This window comes from Hetaerina americana, unplaced genomic scaffold (assembly GCF_022747635.1).
Source record: "Hetaerina americana unplaced genomic scaffold, ioHetAmer1.1.p SCAF_42, whole genome shotgun sequence".
In the NCBI taxonomy this organism is placed as follows: Eukaryota; Metazoa; Arthropoda; class Insecta; order Odonata; family Calopterygidae; genus Hetaerina; species Hetaerina americana.
Window position 1 is genome coordinate 803,414 of NW_027287008.1, and position 25,112 is coordinate 828,525.

Sequence of the window (25,112 nt, forward strand, 5' to 3'; positions counted from 1 at the left end):
TCCCACATGAAACTCGAAGGAAGGAACTAACTACATTTTTTCAGAGCAACGATGCAGAGATAGAGTACAGTACAACGATTGACATGGAAAGCAAAACAACTAAAAGTACATGATCGAGAGAGGTTCTTTGGAAAATACAGCATTAAGATTTAACTTAACTGTAATCAAGCGTGCTTAAAACATTAAAAATAAACACATCCAATAACCCAGTTACTGACTTTAAAATTTTGAAGATAAAAAAATCACACAACTTTCTGGTTAGTTTTACGGATTTCCTTCGGATGAGGTGGACTGAGAGAGGATTAATGCATTTCAAAGTGTATCACAACACCGAGACTAATCGATGTACATAACATCAATTACCATAAACAGTTTTATTCTCACACGTCGAAAAGATGCACCCAGAAGCCTTATTTCATAATACGATCAATGGCTACCAGAAATATAGCCTAATTTTTGCACAGTAAAATAAACATTTCCTCAGAGAGATCAAAATTTAATTTTTAGGAGACTGTCTTATTTCACTAAATTTATGGTATGCATTAAAAAAACATTCATAAGCGAAATAACAACGGTTGGTTGGTAAAAGTGGCTGCGATAACAGTAAATGTACTATATTTATGGATCTATATTTTACGCTACGCCTTTATTCGACCTTAAATGAAAGCTGTCTCGTCATCTTTCGCCAAAAAGTTTTCAAAACCTCTTTCATATTCGTCACAACCACAAATTGACAGCACCAATTAACAAAAAAATATACGCATCAATATTGATTGACAACTATGCAGTGCTAACTAGGTCCGCCCATGTACCAGATTACATAGGTAAATTATGTATGATACATGTGGTGTGTATTGTGAGACATTCGATTCTTCCTTCCCGAAACCATCGAATATTAATATATGGTTTCGGGAAGATTATTCTTTCATACAAAATCATTCAGTTTGTTGCTTTATTAATCGTTGATTAGAGTATCCACACATGATCAGCCATACGGAAACGGAAAAAGTGTTTAAGAAAAAAGACAGAAAGGTTATTTGGACTCACATTCCATTGGACTGGCTTAAACTTCAATGTCAAGGTGCTGTAAGTAAACAGCCAGTAGTCAGTCAATGTCAGCTATAGTATGTCGATACATTTAGTTAACTGTCAATGACACAATTTGACATGATAATGTAATGCACACCAAACCACACGCCTTTTAATTATTCAATGACAAATAAGTGAAATACAGAGCGGACATGATTTACGACGGAGTGGTTCAAATGAATGTTCGCTCAACGGCACGTCCAGGTATATACACGGAGATGTACAATTTTCCAGATTGAAGAAATCGCCAAAGATATTAAGAGACACGAATCGTTTTTGTACACAAGAGGTTCCTAAGGAGTAGAAGTCTTCTCAGGCGCTGCTTTTCCTGAGAGACACCCTCCTCCAGACCCAGCCGACTGACCCTGGAGTCTTCCTAAACGAAGTCCCACCCGCTCACGAAGCCTCACCCAACAGCCCGATTCCTCTGTCGATGAAAACTCAAGCAGCACCGAGCAGCACGAAAGTAACACCAGGGGACACACGTTTTCCTCGACGTCTCTCCTCGCGTTCGCAGCTTTCCCGGAAAAAGTTTTGAGTCCTCCCCTATTCAGTCACGCCTTTTTTATGAGAGGACATCATCATTTTTTGTCGTTGCGACGCGATCCCGTCGCTGTGATGCGCTTCACGAGGAGTTGTGCACCAAGCAGCGAAGGCCATAAAAAGGAATGGAGGGAATTTGTCTCCAGAGTCAAGTCGCCGCACTGTTTACAAGCGTCGCGAAGGTTCAAAAGCTCTGCGCAACCTCCTCCTACCGCCGTCCTCAGCCCACCGCACATTATTAAATGCCCTTAACATATTTTTTCCCTTTATCTAATCTGTCTCATTTCAATGCGGCGATACTGGATTGCATCTCGAGTCCTCGCTTTCGCCATCGGAAGTGCTCTCGCCAGCAGTTTTAACTGGAGTTGGCGGAGGCCTACTCTACGAGGCCACGACGACGGGAGAAACCGTCCAATTGACTTGACGTGAAGTGGACCGAAACATTTAATTAAGCTTCGCTTTTTAGCGAGGCCAATATGTTTTGCAATCGTTTTGCATCCATCGGTAACGTTTAAAATGCACGGGTAGAGGGCCCTCATGACGACAATCGAGGAGATTGGTCCATCGTGGTTAATCCGCCTTTCGCTCGTGAACGAAGCATCCGAATTACGAAGATCGAGTGAATTTGAAAGTTAAAACGCATAAATAGAACGCAATCAATGCTCAATGGGCCAAATATGTCAATTCCGCCCTCTGAGCGGATACGCGAACCACAAGGCTACCACGGGTACCGACGGGTTATTGAAATGAAGAGAGGCATGAGAGATTCTTACACACACACACACACCATGAAGTCGTGACACCGATGACTGCAATGAAGAAATCAGCCTCTTTCTCGGCTGCAAAACTAGACCGGTCGATGCGTGACGTCCTGGTGGGATTCTGCTACAGGAGCCTGCCGACAAGTGTCATTCAACCGTGCGAGCGCAATACTCGTATGAGCGCACATTAGGCAGTAAGGTATGAATTCACGGCGAGCGTTTGCAATAATTGAAGCTAGAAATGTGAAACGGAAATATGTTATAGGGTGCGACACGGTTTTAAAAGTTCTCTCGGTGCACATTATTTGGGCCAAAATCCGTTCCAAACCAATTTCAACCTTCGAACATTGTGAAAATCTAGTCTTCGGAAATAAAACTAATGATCTCCGGAGTAATTTGGTTGAAAAAATTCATGATTAGCATGGAAGGATTACATCGCTCCAAACAGAATTTAATTTAAGTAACCCGGGTCTCCATTTCCCGAATCGTAATCAGGGAAGCCACCATGAGAACGAGAAGGGACTGGAGGTAAGGGATTCCTATCAGGACGGCCCCTCTTCTTTCCTCCCTCATCCTTTTCCAAAACATTGTCTGCATGCGTTGACTGGCGATGACCTTGCTATTCGAAACCTATTAAAATAAAATTCAATGCGGAATTACCCAATTTTTAAAATTATAATTCCGGATATAAGTGCGTCCTATCATTCGCCTCTGGGTTCTCAAAGGAACAAATGTGAAAAAGCATCGCAGGTCTTCCCGAAAGGAAATCAGTTTTCCCTTCTTCCAGACCTGGTTTCATACTGTGGTTTCTTCTTCGTTGATTAGAATTAACGTAAATCGTCAAACTTTCGAAATGATATACTTGCAGCGTCCAGCTCGCGTGTCATACATTTATGATGATACACAACTCACAATACATATTAACCTAAGCAAGGTAGAAAGATTTGGCTCGCACAAGAGGAAGTAGGGAATGGAAGTGGAACGGTACGATACTTTCGGGTACTGATGTGACAACACAAATGACTTTCAACTGTGCACAATTGCGGTACGATAATTTCTGGCGAGAGTAAAAGAAAAACCTCGACGTATAGCGAATTGAATATTGCATAGGGGTTAGAAGCTTTTTCCTCTAAGCTTTTCGCCCATGGTATTTATAACATTGGATTACAAATATCGATCATCAATATGAAAGAGGTATCGACGGCCATAAGAAAAACGGCTATAAAGTGTCATAACGCATCGCTGTAATACAATTGCGATGTGAATACGATATTTTTAAGCGAATTCAATGAGGGATAATGTCCACATGTTGAATCGACACTGAATCGTGACCAACGGCAGTATTGAAATTATGGAGCACCCCATAATAATGATAATATGAAACAAATTTTACTATATTTATAGATAGTAAACTGTTTATAATTCTTAAAAAATGAAAACCAAGTCACACATTGTTAACGTAGGAACTCCGCGCAAACGGGGTTTTGTAACATACGGGATATTTCTACACTTTCTACATAAGATTTTATTGGGCAGAAATGAGCTAATATGCTAAAACACTCTCTCGCACAGACTGGACTACATTCCTACATAAGGAAACTTCCTGAAATATAAAATGAATAAACACCATATAATTTAAACGGGATATCCACATAGCATTTTTTCTTAAATTTTACCAGTACGGATCAAACCCAAGAAGCATTTGCCGAAATTGCTAGTGGCGCCTACGCTTGGTGTTTGAGTGTGACCGGTACTTCCCCATTCGATTTTCACCATGTCACCCCCCACCGTATTCGCCTTCATTCATTGGATTCCTATCCCTCAACTTTCTCTTTTCTCGTTTTTTCATTCCCTTTCCTTCCCTATTTATACAGACTCGCCATCTCATCTCCCCGCAAAAGAGAATAAGAGATTCCTCCACCTGTGTGCTTTTGAGCGGTGGGCGCGACTGGAAATAGGTTCACATACGAAGGTCAATGTAACTTCTCGAGTTGATTTCAGGGGTTTCGGGAAAGGAAAATTCAATGAAATCGTCGTAACACACATTCACAGGCAAGTAGCGCTTTTACATTCTTTATTTCTAACTTAAAATAATTTGACGATCGATACAACATTTTGCGACCGGTTATCATTATTACTTTCGAATTAAAGAGGGGATTACACTCTAAGACTAACGGAGTCTTCCGATTTATACTTTCTGATAAGTTAGCCTCCTGCTCGAAAATGGCTCTTAGTATGTAATGCCTTCCCCCGGATTTGAGCTGTAGACGCGCCAATTACGACTATTTACAAAATACATTAACTGTATCATTACTCGATAAATGAGTACATCATTACTGCTATGTATATATTGAATTTATTATCTAGTCGCGTAATTTCAATAATTTGAAATATTTAGAGCTAAAAAACTTCGCAGATTTTCTCAAGCATTTGAAATAGCACGCACAATATTTCTATAAAATCACATAAGGTCCATTTGGAAATACAAGTCTCGTAAGCACGTCGTCCGCTAATTTAAGAACTGATTTTGCTCCGTTTATCTACTTCATTTAAATAATTCTCCTTTGCGACAAACCAACTTGTTGACGACCAGGAACTTGAAGGGAATCGAGATGGTGCGGTGGCTGACGTACTCGCTCCCCACATAGAGGGCCCGAGATCGACTCCCGGAGGAGAGTTATTTTTCACTGGACCTTACTTGAGGTGCTTTGAGGGCACTTGAGTACGTTGAGAGTGAGTATGTCGTCCGTCGGCTGGAACGTTAAGCTGCGGGCCCTTGGGCGCTTTTCATTAAGAGTGCGACGCCGGGTTTCTCTACACCCTTCATCCTTTCCTGTCCAGGCCTAATAGCGCAAATGACCTCAGCAGTCGGTCGCCTCCACTTAAAAACTGCTACTCGGAACTTGGAGAAAGTAACTAGAGCTGATTTATTTGGATTTAGGAAGCAACACACTGCTAACCGAGTGGTTGGTTGGATTTTGGCACTGAGTCATGAATTAGATCCATGCAATTCTCCGGCATGTATCCATGTTCCTCATCGGAAAACTCATTCCCGAAGAGGGAGGCGCACTTCTCAGAGAAAAAATAAAGTAATCTGACCAGACTTCTTCGCATCGCCCAGGGAACCTTCCTTACCGCAGCACAGCGTCTGTCGGCTAGGACGTCTAGATGTTTACCCATTTGGCGCGTATTGTCAACAGTATACTGACGCCGTGTTTTTCCCAGCCCCCTTCCCCTGCCTCCACTGCAAGTCCGTCTTGAACTGCAGAAATGACCTCGGAGGCAACACACCCCAACCCACCCACCCCCATCCCCCCCGCGCGCGCCTCACACTTTTACTCTACTCCGTCCGCTCTAAGTTGAGAGGGGCTGAGTCACACGAAAGTTTTTTTTCCGGCGTTGTCAAATTTCGTGGATACCCTCTCTCGTCTTTACCCACTCAAGCTCAGGGTTTTCGGGAAGTACCAGGAAAGCGTGGCATCGGAGATCTTCTCGAAATCTCTTATATGTCGTCACAGGCATCCATTTAGTCACTCTAAACTTGGACCCAACCGAGGGTGCCACCATCCATGTCGTACGTACGTACCACCCCGAAATAGGATTTCGCATGGCACTTCGCTTTAACAATCACAAGTGACGTTTCCTGCGGTATTACATAAAGGTCAAAATGCGTAAAGCACTCGAGTGCTTCATGCTTCAATTTTGCCCCGCGGATGACGGCACCAATGTGCTCTTGACACAATTATTTTTGCCGCAGGGGATGTGAGTAAACGGTGACAAGGGGAATTCACATCAAACCAGCAGCTCACTGAGAAGACCGCGGGAGGGTCAGTCAATTGGGAGATCTAAATTCAAAACCGGCGGTCCATACAGGCGTAAGTGGTCGATGTTTGAATCATTGAAAATCAACCACGCTTGGGTCATCAAATTTTATGCGGCAAAGATTCCAGTAATTCATTTTAACGAATAGGTAGTATGTGGGGGGGAGGGGGAATGTTTCTCTACGGCAGTTAAATGTCAGCGGATGGAAGAGCTCTCCTCCCCAGTTTACGGTAAGGGGGTGAAACTTGTGTTTGCCACGATAAGCATAAATGCTGACTACATGCCGTGGATACAGGATACTTGAGGATTGTTGGTGGTAAAAATGAGAGAGATATGGTGAAGAATGAGTGGGTTGCGAAACAATGTGAATTGGATGCACTGATTATAGGCAAGTATGATATAATTAAGCTCCGTTGGTTGGGTGTAGTCGACAGACTGGATGACAGGCGAATCTCTAATTCCCGAAAATGAGAGAGACAGGTAAAACGTTTGGAAAGGAACGGGTTTACTGAGAAGGCCACGGGTGACTGCGCTCGAAGAGACGCTCAAAGCAAGGAATGTTAGAAGTCTCAGAAACAGAAGCACGCGTAAGAAACGATATGCAACGTTACCGAGGTGAAATAAATATGCAAGTATTGAGTTGATGGAAGAAATGAGCAAAATGGAGCATTTTCCATGAAGTGACTTTTCCCACCACCAAAGGGAACGACGTGAGGAGTGTGAAACGAATTTATTGAAATAAAAATATGAGGATGGCATTTACATTCGTTTCGAAATATTCGGAAATCAAAACAAAATCCAGAAGAATGATTGCCTTTGGAAAATGCTAAGCGATTCGAAATCCTGTCCATTTCAAGGCGGGGAGACGGAAGCCCGTTGAGCTTGACCTCTTGAGCATAAAAATATCGAAGCGGAGAGAGACCGGAAACTTTCCGGTATTTTGGTTATCACATTGCGGTATTAGCACGAGATCTTGGCTGAAGCCCTGGTCGGATTTCTCTCTGCCGGCGGCGACTTCTGAATCTCAACGAGGTAAGGGCGGTTATGGGGAGACTAACACGTTTCAACATTCCACACATTAAGAATGCTTCGGGAGAGATTGTATATTTGTAATGGGCAGTGAAAAAAAGCGAAGCGGTAGAAGTATGGATGGGAGGGCCTTATTGTCTATAGTGATTCTGGCTTCTTTATCTTTAGTCATAACACTTTTTGAGTAAATTCAGCATCCCCTTGGCAAGATAATACGCCAACTATCTTCCCTTCTAAAACCTTTAGGAAGACTTTAGCAAGACAAAAACAATATAAGATTAATAGTGTGCCAGTAAAGCTACAGCATACGCTTCGAGCCGCCAAAGTTGTACAGGACACCCGCCAGTAATTGTAATTTTGGTGACGTGTGATGCGTAAAGGATGGCGGATGGTAATAACGTTTTTTGATTGCATTTGTTGAGGTGCAATTTTGGTCTTGCTAAGATTTCCATTTGCGTTAAAGAAGGACGAGTATTTAAATTAATCGTTCCTGTTTTATGTATCTAATTTTATCCGGATTTGATAACCTTTCGGTATCATGGCGTGTCGCAATAATTCCCTCGGTTTCACCAGCAAACGTGACTGAGAGTGGCGGGTATCACTTTGAGAAAATAGTTAATAATCATCTTCCAGTGATTTAGAGAAATACACGACTTAATTTTCGTGCGATCTTAGTACACCGACCATGGTTTCTTCATGTTCGTGCTTCAGGTACTACTGACCTTGAAATTGACATTACGGGTCGAAACCGTGATCAGCGTAGTAAAACTGTGATAAAATTAATCACAAGTGAGTTTCATTTGAGAATTGTTTGATGCCCAAAATTACATCCGAGAGCTTTGCACTTTTCCAGTACTCTTTTTTTTCTTTGATTATCTTTCTGTCAGATGGAACTTCCATCTTGCTTTCACCAATTGTCAACTGATACCTACTTTCCTTTCTCAGCATTTTTGGACAAAAATAGTGGATCTCCATAGGAGATTCATTTAATACCTGAATTCACACCATCTGTGCTGAATTTCAAATACTTCCCGTTAATTCCCTCTGGCATAACTAACGAGAACTGACACTCCTCCCTTAATCTTTTATGCAGTCCGTTTAATGAAAAATGTTTCTTTAGACTGGAACCTTGCTTTCTTGTTATGAGTGTACCCCGTGAAAGACTGAAGGTAAGTGAGGCCCCTGATTAATTCACCCCGAGTTAATTTATTCTCTTTTGGTTTTGTAGCCAATGCCGCGTTTCTTGGAAAAGGAAAATGACAACGCAAAGGATCAATGAGGGAATGAAGAAATTGGCAGGTAACAGGTTAACTTGGAGCGCTGCCACAAACCAATCCTCGGATTGATAACCCGCGATGATGATGTGTTTTTTATTCATTCGACCCCAAGAATTTCATTGCAGCCAATTTCTTAAGGACAATTCCAGTCTTCACAGATGGACGGCATCTTGTCTAAATGGTGAGAGTGACTCGGCATCACTTTCACACCAACCTCTGTCCTTAGCATGTCACTGTGTCGTCGGCAAGTAATTTAATGCTTCTGCACACGTGGGAAAAGAGGGAATAATCGACTTTCCAATTCTAGGGCTCCACTCCACGGGAGACGATGCTAAATGTTCATTTGCTCCAAGTAAACAAGCATCCAATAATTAGCGCCATAAAGAGCATGCCAAGGAGCAAGACGGTTTGCGTCAAAGACGAAACAATGGGGGAAAAGCATCCACTTCGCCACGACTTACGGCTGCGGGCAAGATAAATCGCTGGCATTGCAACACCGGAGGCGGTATTTTTGAGAAGGACCAGAAAAAAGGATTGGGATGTCCAACTTTAGAACGAGTTAAGAAGCGGGGGACTTGGGAACACGTAGAGCCACAATCGGATGCCCGCGCGATGGTTGATGATACTGGTGTGATGCATAATATCGCCACTGTTAATTCACGCCACTTAGCTTCTATTCACGCCTCCTGTTCGACAGCTCAAGATCAGGCGAGGGGAGGAGGACGAAAGCCAATAAACACCAATGCCAATAAAATGCGAATCCAAGTGTCATCCGACACGGCCCAAGGCTTCCAGATATGGCACGTGAAAATTACGGCATTGTGCTTCGCGTTTCCTGGACTTCGCTAAGGATGTCACGAAAAGCCAGCCTTAACAACAACTGTTGGGCAATAAGTTCGGACAGGTGTCGCTGCTTCTATCCGAGATCGGGAATTAGGATGGGGAGTTGGTTGGAACGGTCTTCCTTCTTATATTTATCCAAGATACGCATGAACTAGAGGGTCCTTCGAAGTTAAACCACGTGGTTGTTCCCACAATCTCATAGAGAAAGAGAGAAATAATCTGATATTCCGTGTACGGTAGTGACAACGGAAGTAAATCCCATGGCCATTCAAATATCACAAAAATAATAAGAATCGCCGATATCCACAAGCTAACTGTAAGACGCAAATAATTTGGCAAATCAATTCTCGTTATGCTCTCATCTATAGGAAAAACAATTAAAGCATCACCGAGTGCGGGAACCTCAATTTTTTGTTTTTTTCTCCATACCCGGAGCTGCATTCCTGGGAGATTTATGACGTGCATCCCCAGAAACCATCAAATAGAAATTAGTCAGAGGAAGTGTTGCAAAATGGGGGGTGTGTTGGCGATTCGCGACACAATAGCATCCGTCATTGGAGTTGCAAAATCTTGCACTAATTGTGTTAAGCAGAACCTGCGAGTTCAGGGAAGAAGCCCAAATGCGCCGGCGCGTAAAAAAAAGTCCTTTGACGACACTCAATCCCGCGTCTCCAAAAACATACAATACGATTTTACACTGTCATATTCATCGCGTAAAGCTAGAACATGGACGGACTCGAAATATTACTGAACGTATCTGTGAAACGTTTCAACAAAACATTTTGACAACACAAGCACCTCGTGCACTATTTCCTTCTTCGGCTCCTCTAAGTCCAAATGGCTTTATTTTACCTTCATTCATGCGGTCCAAAATATGCTTAGACATAGGAAAAGATTATGACGTACACGATGATAGCTTAGGTCAGGAACTCGTGATTTCGAGATAAAACGGGCAAAAAAGGGATTTAAATAAAATGAGGCCGTGGAGGTAGATAACATCCCCGCGTGACTATTTAATTGTTTAGGAAAACGTGGAAGAAGGAGTTTTTATTTACTGATTAATAGCATTCATTTGGGAGGAATTGGGCTGGGAGATTTCGCTAGCTCAGCGTTCGTCCCCATTCCAAAAAAGGGGAGGCAAGCGGATGTGAGGACTACAGAACATCGAGTTTATTTCGTACGTAGCTGAAGTGGTACGTGGGATCTACAAAATTGGACGGAGAGGAGTGCAAATGGTTACGTAAAGGATATTGCTTGGGATTAGGATGTGGAGATTACGCATTATGCCAAAATATCAATGAGGTCACTTGCGGAAAGGAGCGAGGCGGACAACTAGGATGCATTTGTTCATTTGGTTGAAATCAAACGGGCGTTCGGCAGAGGAAACTGGGTAGATTTAATTAACGTATTACAGAAGATAACATTAGATCGAAGAGACAGGGGACTTATCCACGCCCTGTACATGCCTCAGACTGCTCAGGTGAGTGTTACGGCTGGATAATTAGGATGAAAAGTGTTAGGAACGGGGAGTGAAGCAGGGCTGTCAGTTTACACCCGCGCCTTTCAACGTATGCGTGGAGGAAATGGTTAAAGCGGCAGGGTAAGCTCTGGAGATACGAATGAAAGTCGGTGGACAAGCCAGGAAATCAGTTAGGTTAGCAGTTGATCAAGTTTTAGTCAGCCAGTCAACCGGATTATAGTAATTTCTCAGCACATTAGAAGATGGTGATACGCATGGGTTAAAAATCAATGTAAACAAAGACCATGAGGTTTTCGAGAGGCTAAATTAAACGGTAAAAGAGGACATAAACTAGCGCAAATGGAAAGTTAACCAATCTTGGAAGTGTTTTGGACATAGAAGGTCAAATTTGCTGGGACATAAGACGAATGTCATGGAAAAGAAGCTTTCACAAGGACGCTGAGTAAGGATGCTTAGTTTAGAATAGATTAGTGAATACTTTAATACGGAGCGTGGAAGCTTAGCCGCTGAAGCAAGATTATAGGCATAGATTGGACACTTTAGAGATGTGGGTGTGTAGAAGGATGGAAAAGATATAGTAAAATGGACGGTAAGAAAACAAGCGGAGACGTACTAGACAAGACGGTGGAAGAGAGAATTGTTGGGAGAAATCCAAATGAGTGATGAAAATTGAATGCTGAGCATTTTGATAGGAATGTTGAAGGCTGTGACAGAAGGGAGAACACTACGCAAGAGAGGATTGGGAAGTAAAAGAATAAACGTGTTGGACAGAATGAAGGGAGACAGAATACCTGTATACGCGGAAGTGAAGGTTTTAATGTGGTGTGTGCTGTCAGGTTGTCTTAAAAGGAGAGGTTTACAAATGTAGCGGTGTTCAGACGGTGTCCATCCAAAACCTGCCTTAAAACTCTTGACTATCAAAAAATAATCATTCACCCAGACTGGAAGTGCGGCAAACTTCACCAATCGAGGAAGGAAAGAAAAGACGCTGTATACCAATCTCGACAACCTTCCTTTCATACATACTTCGTATAACACAAATTTGCTAGCAAAATTATATCATACCTCGACCTTGCTAGCTAACTAGCGAATAAACTGCATAATGAAGTTATTTCCGCAAATAGGCGTTTCGATAGCCAATGCCTTCTCATTGGCAAAACCATTCCCTTTGTAGAAATGGCGAGCCGTTCGGAAAGTAACACAGGCGATTGATCCGACTTCCACGAATGGGGTCTAACATCAAAAACTAAAAAAACATACACCAACATATTCTTTACAAAAAGAAATGACGAACAGGCCTTCGTATACGCTAAGGTATTCATAATAACGCTGCTGTCCGTGCAAAACTGTTGGCGGCACGATGTCATCGGACCTAACAAGGATAAAACCAATACGTAATATCTTTGTTGCCGCTTCGGATCAGCACGTATATTCGAAACGCTCATTGAAAAAGAATACCAATGCAATAGTGAAAGAAACATGGTGTCTCTCATTATTAAGAATTTACATCGAATATGTCAACACCATTTGGAAAGATTCAAAATACATTAATTTAATGACTGACAAAAATGCACCCTGGTTATACTCTACGGTTTTAGGCTTCACTTTGTGGAAGTATTTGATATCCATATTCAAAGATATTTCGCACTTTTCCCCAGACTTTATTTATAAGATTCAACACGACTCCGCGTGAAACACGTTGTATCTTAAAAATAAAAGTCAGTGGAAAAGTGCAATATATATATATATATATATATATATATATATATATATATATATATATATATATATATATATATATATATATATATATATATATATATATATATATACTACCTTGATCAAAAATTTCCCGGAATTTATTCAGAAAATTGAAAATACAAGTTTATTCATCTAAATCTATATTGTCCCCTTCAAAGTAATCCCCATGGACTGCAACACACTTATGCCAGCGCTTGATCCAATCCTCGAAACATTTTTTATATTCGGTTTTCGGTATGTCCATCAGTGCTTCCTGCGATTTTTCCATTACTTCCTCTCGGCTGCTAAAACGCGTTCCCCGTAATGGTTTTTTAACTCGATTGAACAGAAAGAAGTCACAGGGAGCCAAATCAGGTGAATTCGGTGGCTGTTGGATGGTATTTGTTGCATTTTTCGTCAAAAAATTACGAATAATGATAGCACTGTGCGACGGTGCGTTATCATGGTGCAAAATCCACGAGTTTTCTGCCCACATTTCTGGTCTCTTTCGGCGAATTGCTTCACGCAAACGTCTCATAACGCCCAAATAATACTCTTTGTTTACTGTCTGGCCTTCTGGCAATAATTCATGATGCACTACACCGTTGTAATCCATGAAAACCGTCAGCATTGCCTTCTTTTTTGACTGAAAACGACGTGGTTTTTTTGGTCTCGGCTCATTTGGTGAACGCCATTCACTTGCCTGATGTCTGGATTGCGTGTCGTACTCATAAACCCACGTCTCGTCTCCAGTAATGATCCTTTTGATGAATGTGGGATGGATGTGGGATTCAGCCTCGCAAATCATGTCTTTTGCGACGTCAACACGGTCTCTTTTTTGCATGAAATTGAGGTCTTTTGGCACCAACTTTGCTGCTACACGATGGAAACCCAAATCATTAACCACAATGTCTTGGGCGGATCCATAGGCAATGTTCAAGTCCTCCGCTATTTCTCTGATGGTTAATTTGCGGTTATTGACCAACATTTCTTTTACTTTATCAATTTTTTCACCGACGTTCGATGTCGATGGTCTGCCACTGCGTTCATCATCTTCGATTGACTCACGACCACTTCTGAACCGCTCGTGCCACTGGTAAACGACCGTTTTTTTTAGAGAATCGTTGCCGAAACACTTTTCCAACATTTCCAACGTCCGTGCGCCACTAAATCCGTTTTTTACGCAAAATTTAATACAAGTTCGTTGTTGCAAATTTAAATCCATTTCTGCAATTGTAAAAAATCGCCAACACACACAGAGATAGATGTACTCTTGGCTACGTAACTTTGGCAAATGTCAAGTTATGACACTAAGATTTAAAGGGAATATCAACAACAGATGTACCAATTTAACAAAAAAACAGAACTCAAATCGGAACGATGGGAGCGCCACACGGTGGTTATTCCGGGAACTTTTTGATCAAGGTAGTATATATATATATATATATATATATATATATATATATATAACACTCACTTTTTGAAAGTCTCACGGACGTGAATAATAATGTATAACACTTAGCACTAGTGGACACAGACAAAAAGAGTTCTGTCCCTCTCTTCCTTGATAAAGGCGGTAACGACCACCGAAAATTCGAAAAATAGTGAGTCTCTTTTTTGTGTGTTTCTGTGTTTTTGTCTGTGTCCATTAGTGCTAAGTGTTATACATTTTATATATATATATATATATATATATATATATATATAATATATATATATATATATATATATATATATATATATATATATATATATATAAACACACACACAGATGATTTCGTCGAAGTAACACGGAAGTGTTGATTAACAAACTTTGACAGCAACAAACAATATAAGAACACATAACAAGATCATTCACACGTTATTTCTTGATCATTTCGACGGAATTCAACTTCGTCTTCATCGGAAGAAATAGAAGTAATTACTTCTATTATATTACTTCGGTAATATCTTCGAAATGGATCGCTCTTCGGCGATGCACAAATATATAAAAACACAGATGTGGATTTTTAGAATATAGAGACACAAAGAAAGGACATTCACAATTTGTTATTTGACGTTTCGACAGCTCGGCTGTCATCTTCAGAAGCGAAGTCGAAATGATCAAGAAATAACGTGTGAATGATCTTTTTATGTGTTCTTATACTATATATCATTTCGAAGATATTTTTACACACACACACACATATATATATATATATATATATATATATATATATATATATATATATATATATATATAGTATATATATATATAAAACTTTATATACCTATATATATACATATATGTATATATACATATATGTATATATATATACATATATATACATACATATATATATATATATATATATATATATATATATATATATATATATATATATATATATATATATTCTCATCCATCAGTAAAATAAGTACGTACAAAGATATGTTAATTGGGTAATACAAGACCAAACATTTTTCTCAAAGTCGAGCTTTAAAATGCCGTGACCATAAAAAATAGAGTAGCGGTAGCCCAATATCATTTCGACAAATACGTACAACGAATGTGATAATCCAAATTGCTCCATTAACCTTCACATTAGCTCACAGCTTTAGTTAGAGATTGATAATATTCTAAACCTTGGTCTAAATGTAGATAGTGATAGATCAGATAACAAAACTCAATTCTTTGTAACTTCTCTGCGTGATATCGATCACTACCAGGAGCATTATTCAGAACAGTAAACGCTCTTTGTGAAGAGAATTTTAAAAAAGGCCACTGCTTGCATTGAATAAGCTTAAGATAACCTGCTCAAAACAAATGCGAAATGGCATCACAATTCCTTGTCTTTGAACTTCTGCAATGGCGAGAGCCTTCAATGAGCGTCATTTCTGAGAGAGTTAACGTCATTGTGTTTATTTCTACATAGCATCCTGCAAGCCACCACAAGGATGTGTGGCAGGGGGTGAATACACACTAGACTTATTTTGACCCGAAATGCCTTTTCCCCCTTGCACGGTCGGACGTTATTCTGACCCCTAATCGTTCGTGGGGAAAATGACATCTTAAATCTATCTGTTCTACACTTAATCTCTCTAATGCTATTGGCATTATCTCGCCTATCGTAGTACGATGGGGTTAATAATACGCTTTCAACATCATTGCTAGGATACCTCCTTACAGTTTATGCAAGAGATATACTCTGTAATTTAACCTTCGCTCCGTGAGAGATTCTCAACCTAGATCCTCTGACAACTTTGATACGCTACTCAGTTTATCATAATAACGTTTTACATATCTAGCTCCACTACGCTGCACGCGATCCAATTCGGCATTCAAGCTTACTTCATGAGGATCCCATATTCTAGCAGCATATTCTAAATGAGGCCTAACAAGCTTAAGATAACATTTACTTTTAACTTTTTAATTTTAAATTATCTTTCCAAACTTAATATCTCGAATTTCAAGGATCCTTCAGCAATCTCTCTTCATCAATCTTTCACACATCAGTAAATCAACACATTAAACTTACACCCGTGGAATATTGACTTTGTGCAGACCTCCTTTGAACTTACTAATCTTCCAAATTACACCCACTCGGTGACGCTACCAAGATGAGAAAGAGAGCCTATCTACGCATACAACAGTGTAGCTTCACCTGAAAAATTATTTTCAGACTCGAAATGCGAAACAAGCAACAACACTTCCACCAAACCTTTTGGCACGGTGTTGCTTCGCAGATTCGCGAAAATGTCACTCTTTTTCACCGCGCAAATTTCAAACTTAAAATTCCAAACAACCAGCGCTGAAAACAGTGTGAACTGTTTCTCTCCCCCGCAATACTCTGCATTAATCGCCTCCTAAGATCATATTCAAAACTAATTTCAACGACGCACACTGCTGTTTTATTGTTATTCGGTAAAACAAGTGATTGTTAAAAAAATTATTTTACAAATTTCTTGACTTCACATGTTTTAATTCACACGTCCATTTTCTTTGGACAGTCGACGTATTCAAGCCCGGAAGGTATCGACTATTCGATGAAATCGGTCGGGTAAAATAAAATTCGGTGATATATTCCAAATATTTTCCTCATCATTACCTTAAGGTTTCACTACCAATCCTCAAACCATCGGTTAAACAAATACATACACTCACCACAAATAAACTAATGAAACATAAATCTCTCGCCAAAAATAGCACCAGCCTTTCTTCAAGGATAAACATATCTGTTTACGTTCATGCTTCGTATTTCACTAGTATAAAACCAATGCGACGAACCAAAGTTGCAAAATGTTCCAAAAACACGAGCGAATTTCCAGCAGGGGCGGAAATCCTTACAATCGTACAACACACACGCAAGTACTACCTTGAAACCTATACGAAAAAGGTCCGGACCGAATCTGCTTAATTCGTAGGGCTTCCTAACTCTGTTTACGAATCACAGTCTTTCGCATCCCCGAGGAACTTCGAAGCCCTTTGTTGATAAAAATAAAGTAAAATAAGGTCACTCAGCGACCGTTGACACATGAATTCAGTATGCACTCATTTAAGGCCATCCGTTTTGGCCACGGACCTCCAGGCACCACCATAATGAAACTATTTTTCTTCGCCTTTGGCGTATCGCGCTTGTCCATTTGTATCAAGCTCAAGTCAGCGTTGCTGATGGTAAACAGTACTGCTCGGTCTTTTGTCGGGGAGTTAGGGCATTTGTCAGTGTTCACGGGAGGAAAGACGATTCAATAGGTCAATTGAAAAATCTTTTCGAGAATAACCCGAAGCGAGATAAAGCTTGCTTTCGATCAATCCCAATGGACATGGGAATATGAATTCATATCTCCATTTATCTATCTCCAGGGTAACCTGCAACCCATCGCTAGGGTGTGTGGCAGGGGATGATTATACCCCCCAGGAATGTAAGATAAAAAATTACGTTTTTCTAAATTTTGATTGAAATATATGTATAAATATTAAATAATTCAACCAATGCACATCACAACTACAGCTACATGTAGTATCCTGCAAGCCACCACTGCGGTGTGTGTCAGGGGGTGAACACACCCCAGACTAATTTTGACCCGAAATACCTTTTCCCTTTGCACGGTCGGACATTATTCTGATCCCTTATCGTTGGTGAGAAAATGACATCTTAAATCTATCTGCTCTATACTTAATCTCCCTAATTTTATTGACATGATCTCGCCTGTCATAATAATGCATTTTCAACATCACTGCTAGAGAGACATCCTTCCAATTTATACAAGAGATTTTAATCTGTAATTTAGCCTTCACTCCGTAAGTGATTCCCAGGCTAGCTCCTCTAATGATTTTGATACGCTAGTCAGTTTATTATTACAATGTTTTATCTGGCTCCGCCACACTGCACGCGATCCGGATTTGGCAATCAATCCAACTTCACAAGGACCCCAGATCCTAGAAGCATATCCTCAATGAAGCATAACCAGGGGAAGAAACTTTCTCTTTCACATTTTCCCAATACTCTGCCAATAAATCCTATTTTTGTTAGCTTGTCCACATATTCCCCGTATATGTTTCACCCAGGAGAGGCCGTGAGTAACGCTTATGTATTTAATCGAGTCTACACTTTCCATTTCAGTGTTCCTAATGCAGTAGACTTTCAGAAGGGAATTGCTATTTTTCCAAAAATCCGTTACTACGCGCTTTTTTAAGTTAAATTTTGATTGCCAAGTGAAGCACCAGCGTTGTATAATATTTAAATCATCTGCTTTATCCCGAGGATAAAGCTGCTTCGGGACCCCTGGATTCCCTTCCTGGCATAAAATATTTATAACCGTCGATACGTGAACTAGATATGTGAGTGCCCTTTCTCTGCATTTCTGCGCAGAAAAATGTTTTAATCAAAGTTTTTATACATTTGTGCCGTCGCCGAAGAGCGTTCTTATTCGGACAATGCAAACATATTCGTTCTCATGCAAACATACTCTATCGATTAAGAAAAAAATTAATTTTTGATGTCGCATGCCTGGTTTGTAAACACCCCCGTCACACACCCTAGTGGTTTCTTGCTATGTAGAAACAGTCTTCCAGAGCTTGCATATCTAATAAGAAGTATCTAGGATCCACTTCTAGTAATTGAGGTGGATCACTTCTCCTCAACTTCCATAAGGCCATCAAAGGAAATATGTATTTCCGACGTTCCTCTAAACACATACGAGCATCAGTATAACCAAACAACGCATTAGCAGGCACTCATTTCCGGCATCCCTCGTTTGCTAGGAGAGGCCTATTAACGAAATCTTTAGCAGCTACATCTGGAAAAACCAAGGGAAACGTCGACGACATATAACCATTTGCTTTTCGAAGAATAAATGGAATGGTATTTTATTATCTCCGTCTCACGTTTTTTGTGATCCCAAATACACTAAGAAGCAAGAACCAAGTATGAAGAAACAATATTTTTATAGAATTAAACAATACAATTGACATTCTGAGACACCATCTGCGCCAAGGCATGATTTTGTAGGGGCGACGAAAGTCTAGATTGTACTTCCTCCAGTTAACGAAACTGGCCGAGTGAAAAATGCCATGGAAAGGTTCTCAAGAAGCAGAAAATATATAACACAATTTTTCAGGCATCGGAACAAAAATCCATTAATTTCCGAAAAATATGTCACGAACCATCGCGACGAACGACCTAAGGCCATTTAGGGCATGTCACTAAAAATTGCCGGAAAGTTACAACGCAAAAATAGGACTGCCTTGCTTGCATACATGCTAGGGAACTTGGACAACTCAGAAGGGCATGTGACAAATGGCAGAGTTTTTGTTCACATACGGGAATCTAACAAATTATACACGCACTCAAAAGTGTAAACGGAAACCTATAAACATCACTTCATCGTATCGAAAATTCCGATAGAACCGAAATCCTTCCGGACGTCCCCGAGTGATCTTAAAAAATAGTTTACGTATGCTCCTGAAAAACCAGACGCACAAATCATATCATATTGCTATTTCACATAGTTCAGGAGTAAACGCATAAAAAATACATTGTCAATAGTAGTAGCTTTTTCATATATTCCTATTGTTATAATTGAACACCTGGACTTCTAATTTCAAAACCGTAATTCCTGTCTGTCGGCAACAGAGTGAGCCGAATATGGCCATCCGAAGGTTGGACATCATCCTTTATTGCTTTGCTCACTTCGGATTCCGAGTATTACTTGAGGAAATTGACACTTCATAAACCATTCTTACGGTTCTGCAGAACGTGGTGAATTATTGAGTCATGAGACTGCCGCGAAACGGGGAAAAATAACCCACGAAATTCTAACAGTATACGTGTATAATGACCTGTCGCTACTTTAAAGGAAACGTAGATAGTTAATGACTACGTAATATGTGGGTTGAGAAAGCTTTGGGCAATTCAATTGGATTGATTAGGATATTATAGTCATTCTTGCATATGCGGTCGAGGACCCTTGATTATCCATTCCACTCAGTATCTTGTTAACATGCAAAAATGCACTTATTAAATAAGGTTTCAAAAAGACTTTTAATACTGCTCCCTCTTGAGTGGTAAGCGGCCAATCAGCTTTGCACGAAGCAAACGTTCTGAAATATCTAGCACTGCGCCCAACGGGCTTAGGAAAACCCCTCACCCCCTCCATAATTATCACTTTTTAAAATTTGACACACATAGGAAAGCACTGGTGAAAAATAAGTGCTTGGTGAACTGCAGCAAAACAATTGTAAAAATGAACTTTGAGACTAATGCAACAGTGTGAAGGTTAAATAGATTGTATCTTTTGCATAAATTGGAATCTCTTTATCAATGATGTTGAACATTTGTTAAGGCCCCCAACGTACGGTAGGCGAGATCATGTCAATAAAATTGGAGGGATTAAGCAAAGAGCAGATAGATTTTTCATTTTTTCGCGAAAGATGAGGGAACGGAATAACGTTGTAAAACCGTGCTAGGGTGAAAGTGTTTCAGGTGAGAATTAGTCCGAGGTGTAATCAGCCCCTGCCACACACACTGGCGGTGGCTAGTGGGTTACCATCAAAACTAACCGTGAGTTCGTTGAATAGTAAAGTTTCTCTCTGCTTCACGACTTCGACATTGCAGGACATTAGCCAAGCAAAATTTCTATCACTATTTAAAATTCAATCACAATGAATTTTAAACTCACGTTGCCACAAATGAATTGCCACTGAACAATTAATAATCGAGTGGAAACAATCCACAAACTATATCCGAGCAGGACATTCATGTGACGCACTGAGAGACGCAAAAGAAATAGAGCCAAGTGAAATATGTTAAGGAAGTATTTTTTATCCAATAGGATGTGTGGAGGTGATTTCCTCATCCTTGGTACGGAGCATTGCAACGCGCAAAAGAAAAGTGGCAGGCCTATACATTCCGATCTTCGACAACTATCAACAACGTAGCTCCATTATTAACGTTAAACGACGTGAATGGATTCATAATGACGATCTTCTTTGGCCCTCAAAGCGAGAAAAACAATCACTGATAGCTATTTCCTCTTTCCAGCAGCTTTCCTCTATCGATCTACTTTTGAGACGCAGTGACCACGCTGAGTTCAAACTTTCATTTTTAGCCTAATGCCGCAGGGAGACGGAAACAATGACGTGACATCACACTAGATTTTTTCCAAAACAAACAAGGGACCATGGAGTATATAGTGTACGGGATCCTAGATCAAAACAGATTCCCGGCCCGTGTGAATTTTAGAATTTTGTAAATAAAGACATATCCATTAATGAAAGAAAAAATATTATGGATTATACATATATACATACACAATTATTTGAGTCTCAATATGTACAGACAATATATTACCACAATACAAAAATGTCTAACACCACAAGCATTATAGTCAATAATATTTATTTCAGGTGTCAACACATTCATCGTTCGTAGCAATGTACACTTTGGCTATCTTCGTCGAATTCCCAACTTCTATCATCTGAGCACTAGCTTCTAAATGCTGGGATTTACACGCTTTGAGATCTACCGACACAGGACAATAACTCCAACCGGAACAATGCATGATTGATATTCTTTATTTGATCGAAGTGATTCCTCTGAGACTGTTTTGTGCGTCTAACACTTCAGGGAAGATACAGTGAGATATATTGACCGGCTTAAGGACGCAGGAGTTTCCCGATTCGCCGTGTTGCCCCCAATTTTGCTTACATATTGCTCTGAAATGGGTGTAATAGCATTTCTTCCGAAACAATTCACCATGACGTAATTTATGCTGATATAAAATATTCTTCCGAAACTACACTCCAATTGAACACATGTAGTATGGACGCTGAATAATAAAATCAATAAGAACTTGCTAATGATAATAGGTACGACTGACTGATATAATTCACAATAACAAAATCGCTTTCGCAATGATGTTACAGAAAAGAAATTAGCCACACGAGTACAAAAGACATAATGAAGTATTCGGAGAATGCTAACAGTGCTACTTAGAATTATAGCTATTACCTAGGGTGATTTATAAAAAATCTAAATTGCAATATTATTGAATAGTTGAATGCATAACGAAAAATGTAGACGGTTCCATAGCATTTTGTATCAACGCAAAGTAGAGCTTTCTTAATTTGGGACCTCGTATTAAGAATCTTGACATCATAGATGCTGTTCCCAAAACTGCTAAAAGGGAAGGGAAAGAGGCCGCGTTTTGAATATGGCGAACGAAAAAGAAAAGGGGCGTAAACTGAAGGGTAGTGAACAATAGTAGCGTTATGATGAAAATCATATCAAGTGAAAATGTGGACATTTCATAACTTGATATTATTTCGCCTGACTTAATACAGATATTGCTGTAACATTATTGTCTGGTGACCAACGCCAAAAAAATTGACCATAACTTCTCAATATAAAAAACTGTCAGACACATAATAATTATTGTCACAAAAAAATTCAATCATAAAATTATTAATTACAACTTATAGTCGAACGGAAGGTTATTTCCGTGGGCAAAAATTGAGGTGAATCACCTCCGGTTCATCAAGCAGTTCTCACCTTTCACGGAATGCAGATGGAGGTATTGGGCCCGAGTTGCGGTTTGCCGTCTGATCTTGATCCAACTGTAACTTAGCGGGTGTAAGAGTTGTTTCACTCGCATTTGAATCGGAACTTGATTGATGTCCTGGGCTTTTACCTAGATTAGGCGGAGAATGTTGCCGCACTTTTCTGTTAGTTCTAGATCCACACGATCCCGCCGCATCGCGTTTGTTTACATTTTCCGAGTCGCTCTGGCACTGTTCATCTTCATTTCCTTCTTGATCTACACCTGAAACGATTTCGTATTTCGTAAGAGCACCATTTCTTGTAAGAAGAGATAATTTCGTATCCCTGTGGGTTCCGTCTAGTGATATATTCGATAAAAAAGTCAAAGCTGCTATTCTACGGCGAGAACGATTGCGCTTGAGAGAAGTTGCCATTACTGAATGAGAGTAGACGACGGCGATCTGAGTCCAAATTGATCCCAATTATTAATTTAAAAAGATGCCATATATGCCTTATAAACAATAATAAAAAATAAAGCTCAAACATTTACTGATATTAAGAGACTTTAAATAATTGATAACTTTATAAAATACTTAATCTATAACTTTAACTTGAGTAACTACACCCATACTTCCGGTGCAAAGAAAATACTCTCGGAAGGAGCCGTTTATGTTTCGTTTAAGTCTGAGTTTATGACATAAATAATGGAAGTGGGGGCTGGTGCTGGTTCTAGAACAACTAGATTTATGATGGAAGGTGTGGGAGCGAGGGTGATTAGAGGCATTGATTGGAAATGGGGTAAACAGGTAAGTTTATTTTGTTTTGAATTTTATAAGGAACGTTACCTTCTTTCAAAATATCTTTTAAACCGAGAATTCCAGCACTCACGATTGTTATTAGTCCACGGCAACTATGAAAAAGTACAGGGAAGTCAGATTATCGCCCTCTCGATAAATGTCATTCGTAACTTTCATTATTATTCATAAATTATTTGGGGCAGTTGAGTGTGATGGACGATGCCCCTGATGTGTCGGTTCGAGGTATTGCGATTTGTTTGTGCATGCCTTTATATTTTTCCTTTATCTTCTCCTAGGATGGCGGTGAAGGTCACGTTGGTACTGTTAGAAACTTTGAATCTCCAGAGGAAGTGGTAGTTGTTTGGGACAATGGAACTGCAGCTAATTATAGATGTTCCGGGCCATACGATTTAAGGATATTGGACAGTTCCCCAACTGGTATTTTGTGCTATTCTCTTTTTAATATAATTACCATCCAGCTAAGTCAGATGTCATTGTTGTTAATAAAGTTAATCTGGTTTATGAGTTCAGCATTTAACTATGTAAACTCCTGTTCTTATTATTAGTTCGTATGCTTAAAATTTCGCTATGAAGGACCTAATTTTTTCTACAAGGTACTGATTAAGTGCCATAAACATGACTAGGTGTTCTCTGTAAACATAGGCTTTGAATTTCATTGATAGGTCATGGAGCGAATGCTTCGTATTGGAAACCTTTTAGTATTTATATAATGGCTGGTCCTTCATAACCATTGCCGGTGCCATATTTATTTCGATTTTTGCTATGCAATGACAGTCCACCAGCCTTGATTTTTGCCATTCCTCTGCTTGTCTTGTGTGTTAGGTGTGAAGCATGATGGAGCCATGTGTGACACTTGCCGCCAACAACCTATTTTTGGAATTCGTTGGAAATGTGGGGAATGTGGAAATTATGACCTATGCTCAATATGCTATCATGGGGACAAGCATAACCTGAGGCATCGCTTCTTTCGTATAACCACTCTTGGAAGTGAGAGGTGAGATAATATTTATCCGTAGGTAATCTAATGTGACACAAGTGTATTATGATGAACCAAGTGCTTCTATGATGACTATCCTAATGTGTCAATATTTTTAGTGTAAATTTTAGCTGTTTTGAACTATGCGAAATTCCTTATGATCTGGTTATATGATATTTCAACTTTTCCATTGCGAAGAAGGCTAAAATTACTAAAAAATTGTAAATAATTATATTTATTGTGTCATCTATTTGTTTTTCAAATGAGTGAAATAATAGGAGTCCATAACAGTATTGTACTTGAAAATTGGACATCAGTAGTGTAGGTATTATAAGTTTTGTTTACCGGCGTAATTGACCTATCACTATTAGTTTTAGTGCTATTAAATATATTCTCCTAATGAATATTGATGGCAACATATTTCTGTATTAATAAGTACTTCCATAGTTCCAATTTCTCCTCCCCATTCCCATGTAATAATGCAGCAAATGAGCTTTGTTGAATCTAACAATCTGATAGCATGAACCATTCGTCCTTTGCCTCCACTCAATGAACCTCCCAAAGCCCCAAATTACCGAACTTGATAATGTTGTTATGTTGGGCATGTCTACAAAATATAATCTGATTCTCCACCTCTAAAAATGCTAAAATTGAGTTAATCTGTCAATTATTTTAAATAACCTCTAATAAGAATCGTATGACAGCTGAAATTATG

At 39.7% G+C, this 25,112-nt stretch overlaps 2 protein-coding genes across 4 annotated transcripts in view; one reads left to right on the top strand and one right to left on the bottom strand.

The window, feature by feature from the left end:
* LOC139692833 (CDK5 and ABL1 enzyme substrate 2) overlaps window positions 1-23,037 on the bottom strand; it is a 60,058-nt gene extending 37,021 nt beyond the window's left edge. For all 3 annotated transcript variants that reach the window (XM_071591133.1, XM_071591132.1, XM_071591134.1), the window contains exon 1: window positions 22,616-23,037. In XM_071591133.1, coding sequence (XP_071447234.1) covers window positions 22,616-23,037 — 422 coding nt within the window. The remainder of the gene's footprint in view (window positions 1-22,615) is intronic.
* Window positions 23,038-23,261: 224 nt separating this feature from the next.
* The window catches only part of LOC139692830 (E3 ubiquitin-protein ligase MIB1-like), a 268,263-nt gene continuing 266,412 nt past the window's right edge, over window positions 23,262-25,112 (top strand). The window contains exons 1-3 of the mRNA XM_071591129.1: window positions 23,262-23,409; window positions 23,697-23,838; window positions 24,244-24,415. Of these exons, the coding sequence (XP_071447230.1) occupies window positions 23,308-23,409; window positions 23,697-23,838; window positions 24,244-24,415 (416 nt within the window). The 5' untranslated portion in view covers window positions 23,262-23,307. The remainder of the gene's footprint in view (window positions 23,410-23,696; window positions 23,839-24,243; window positions 24,416-25,112) is intronic.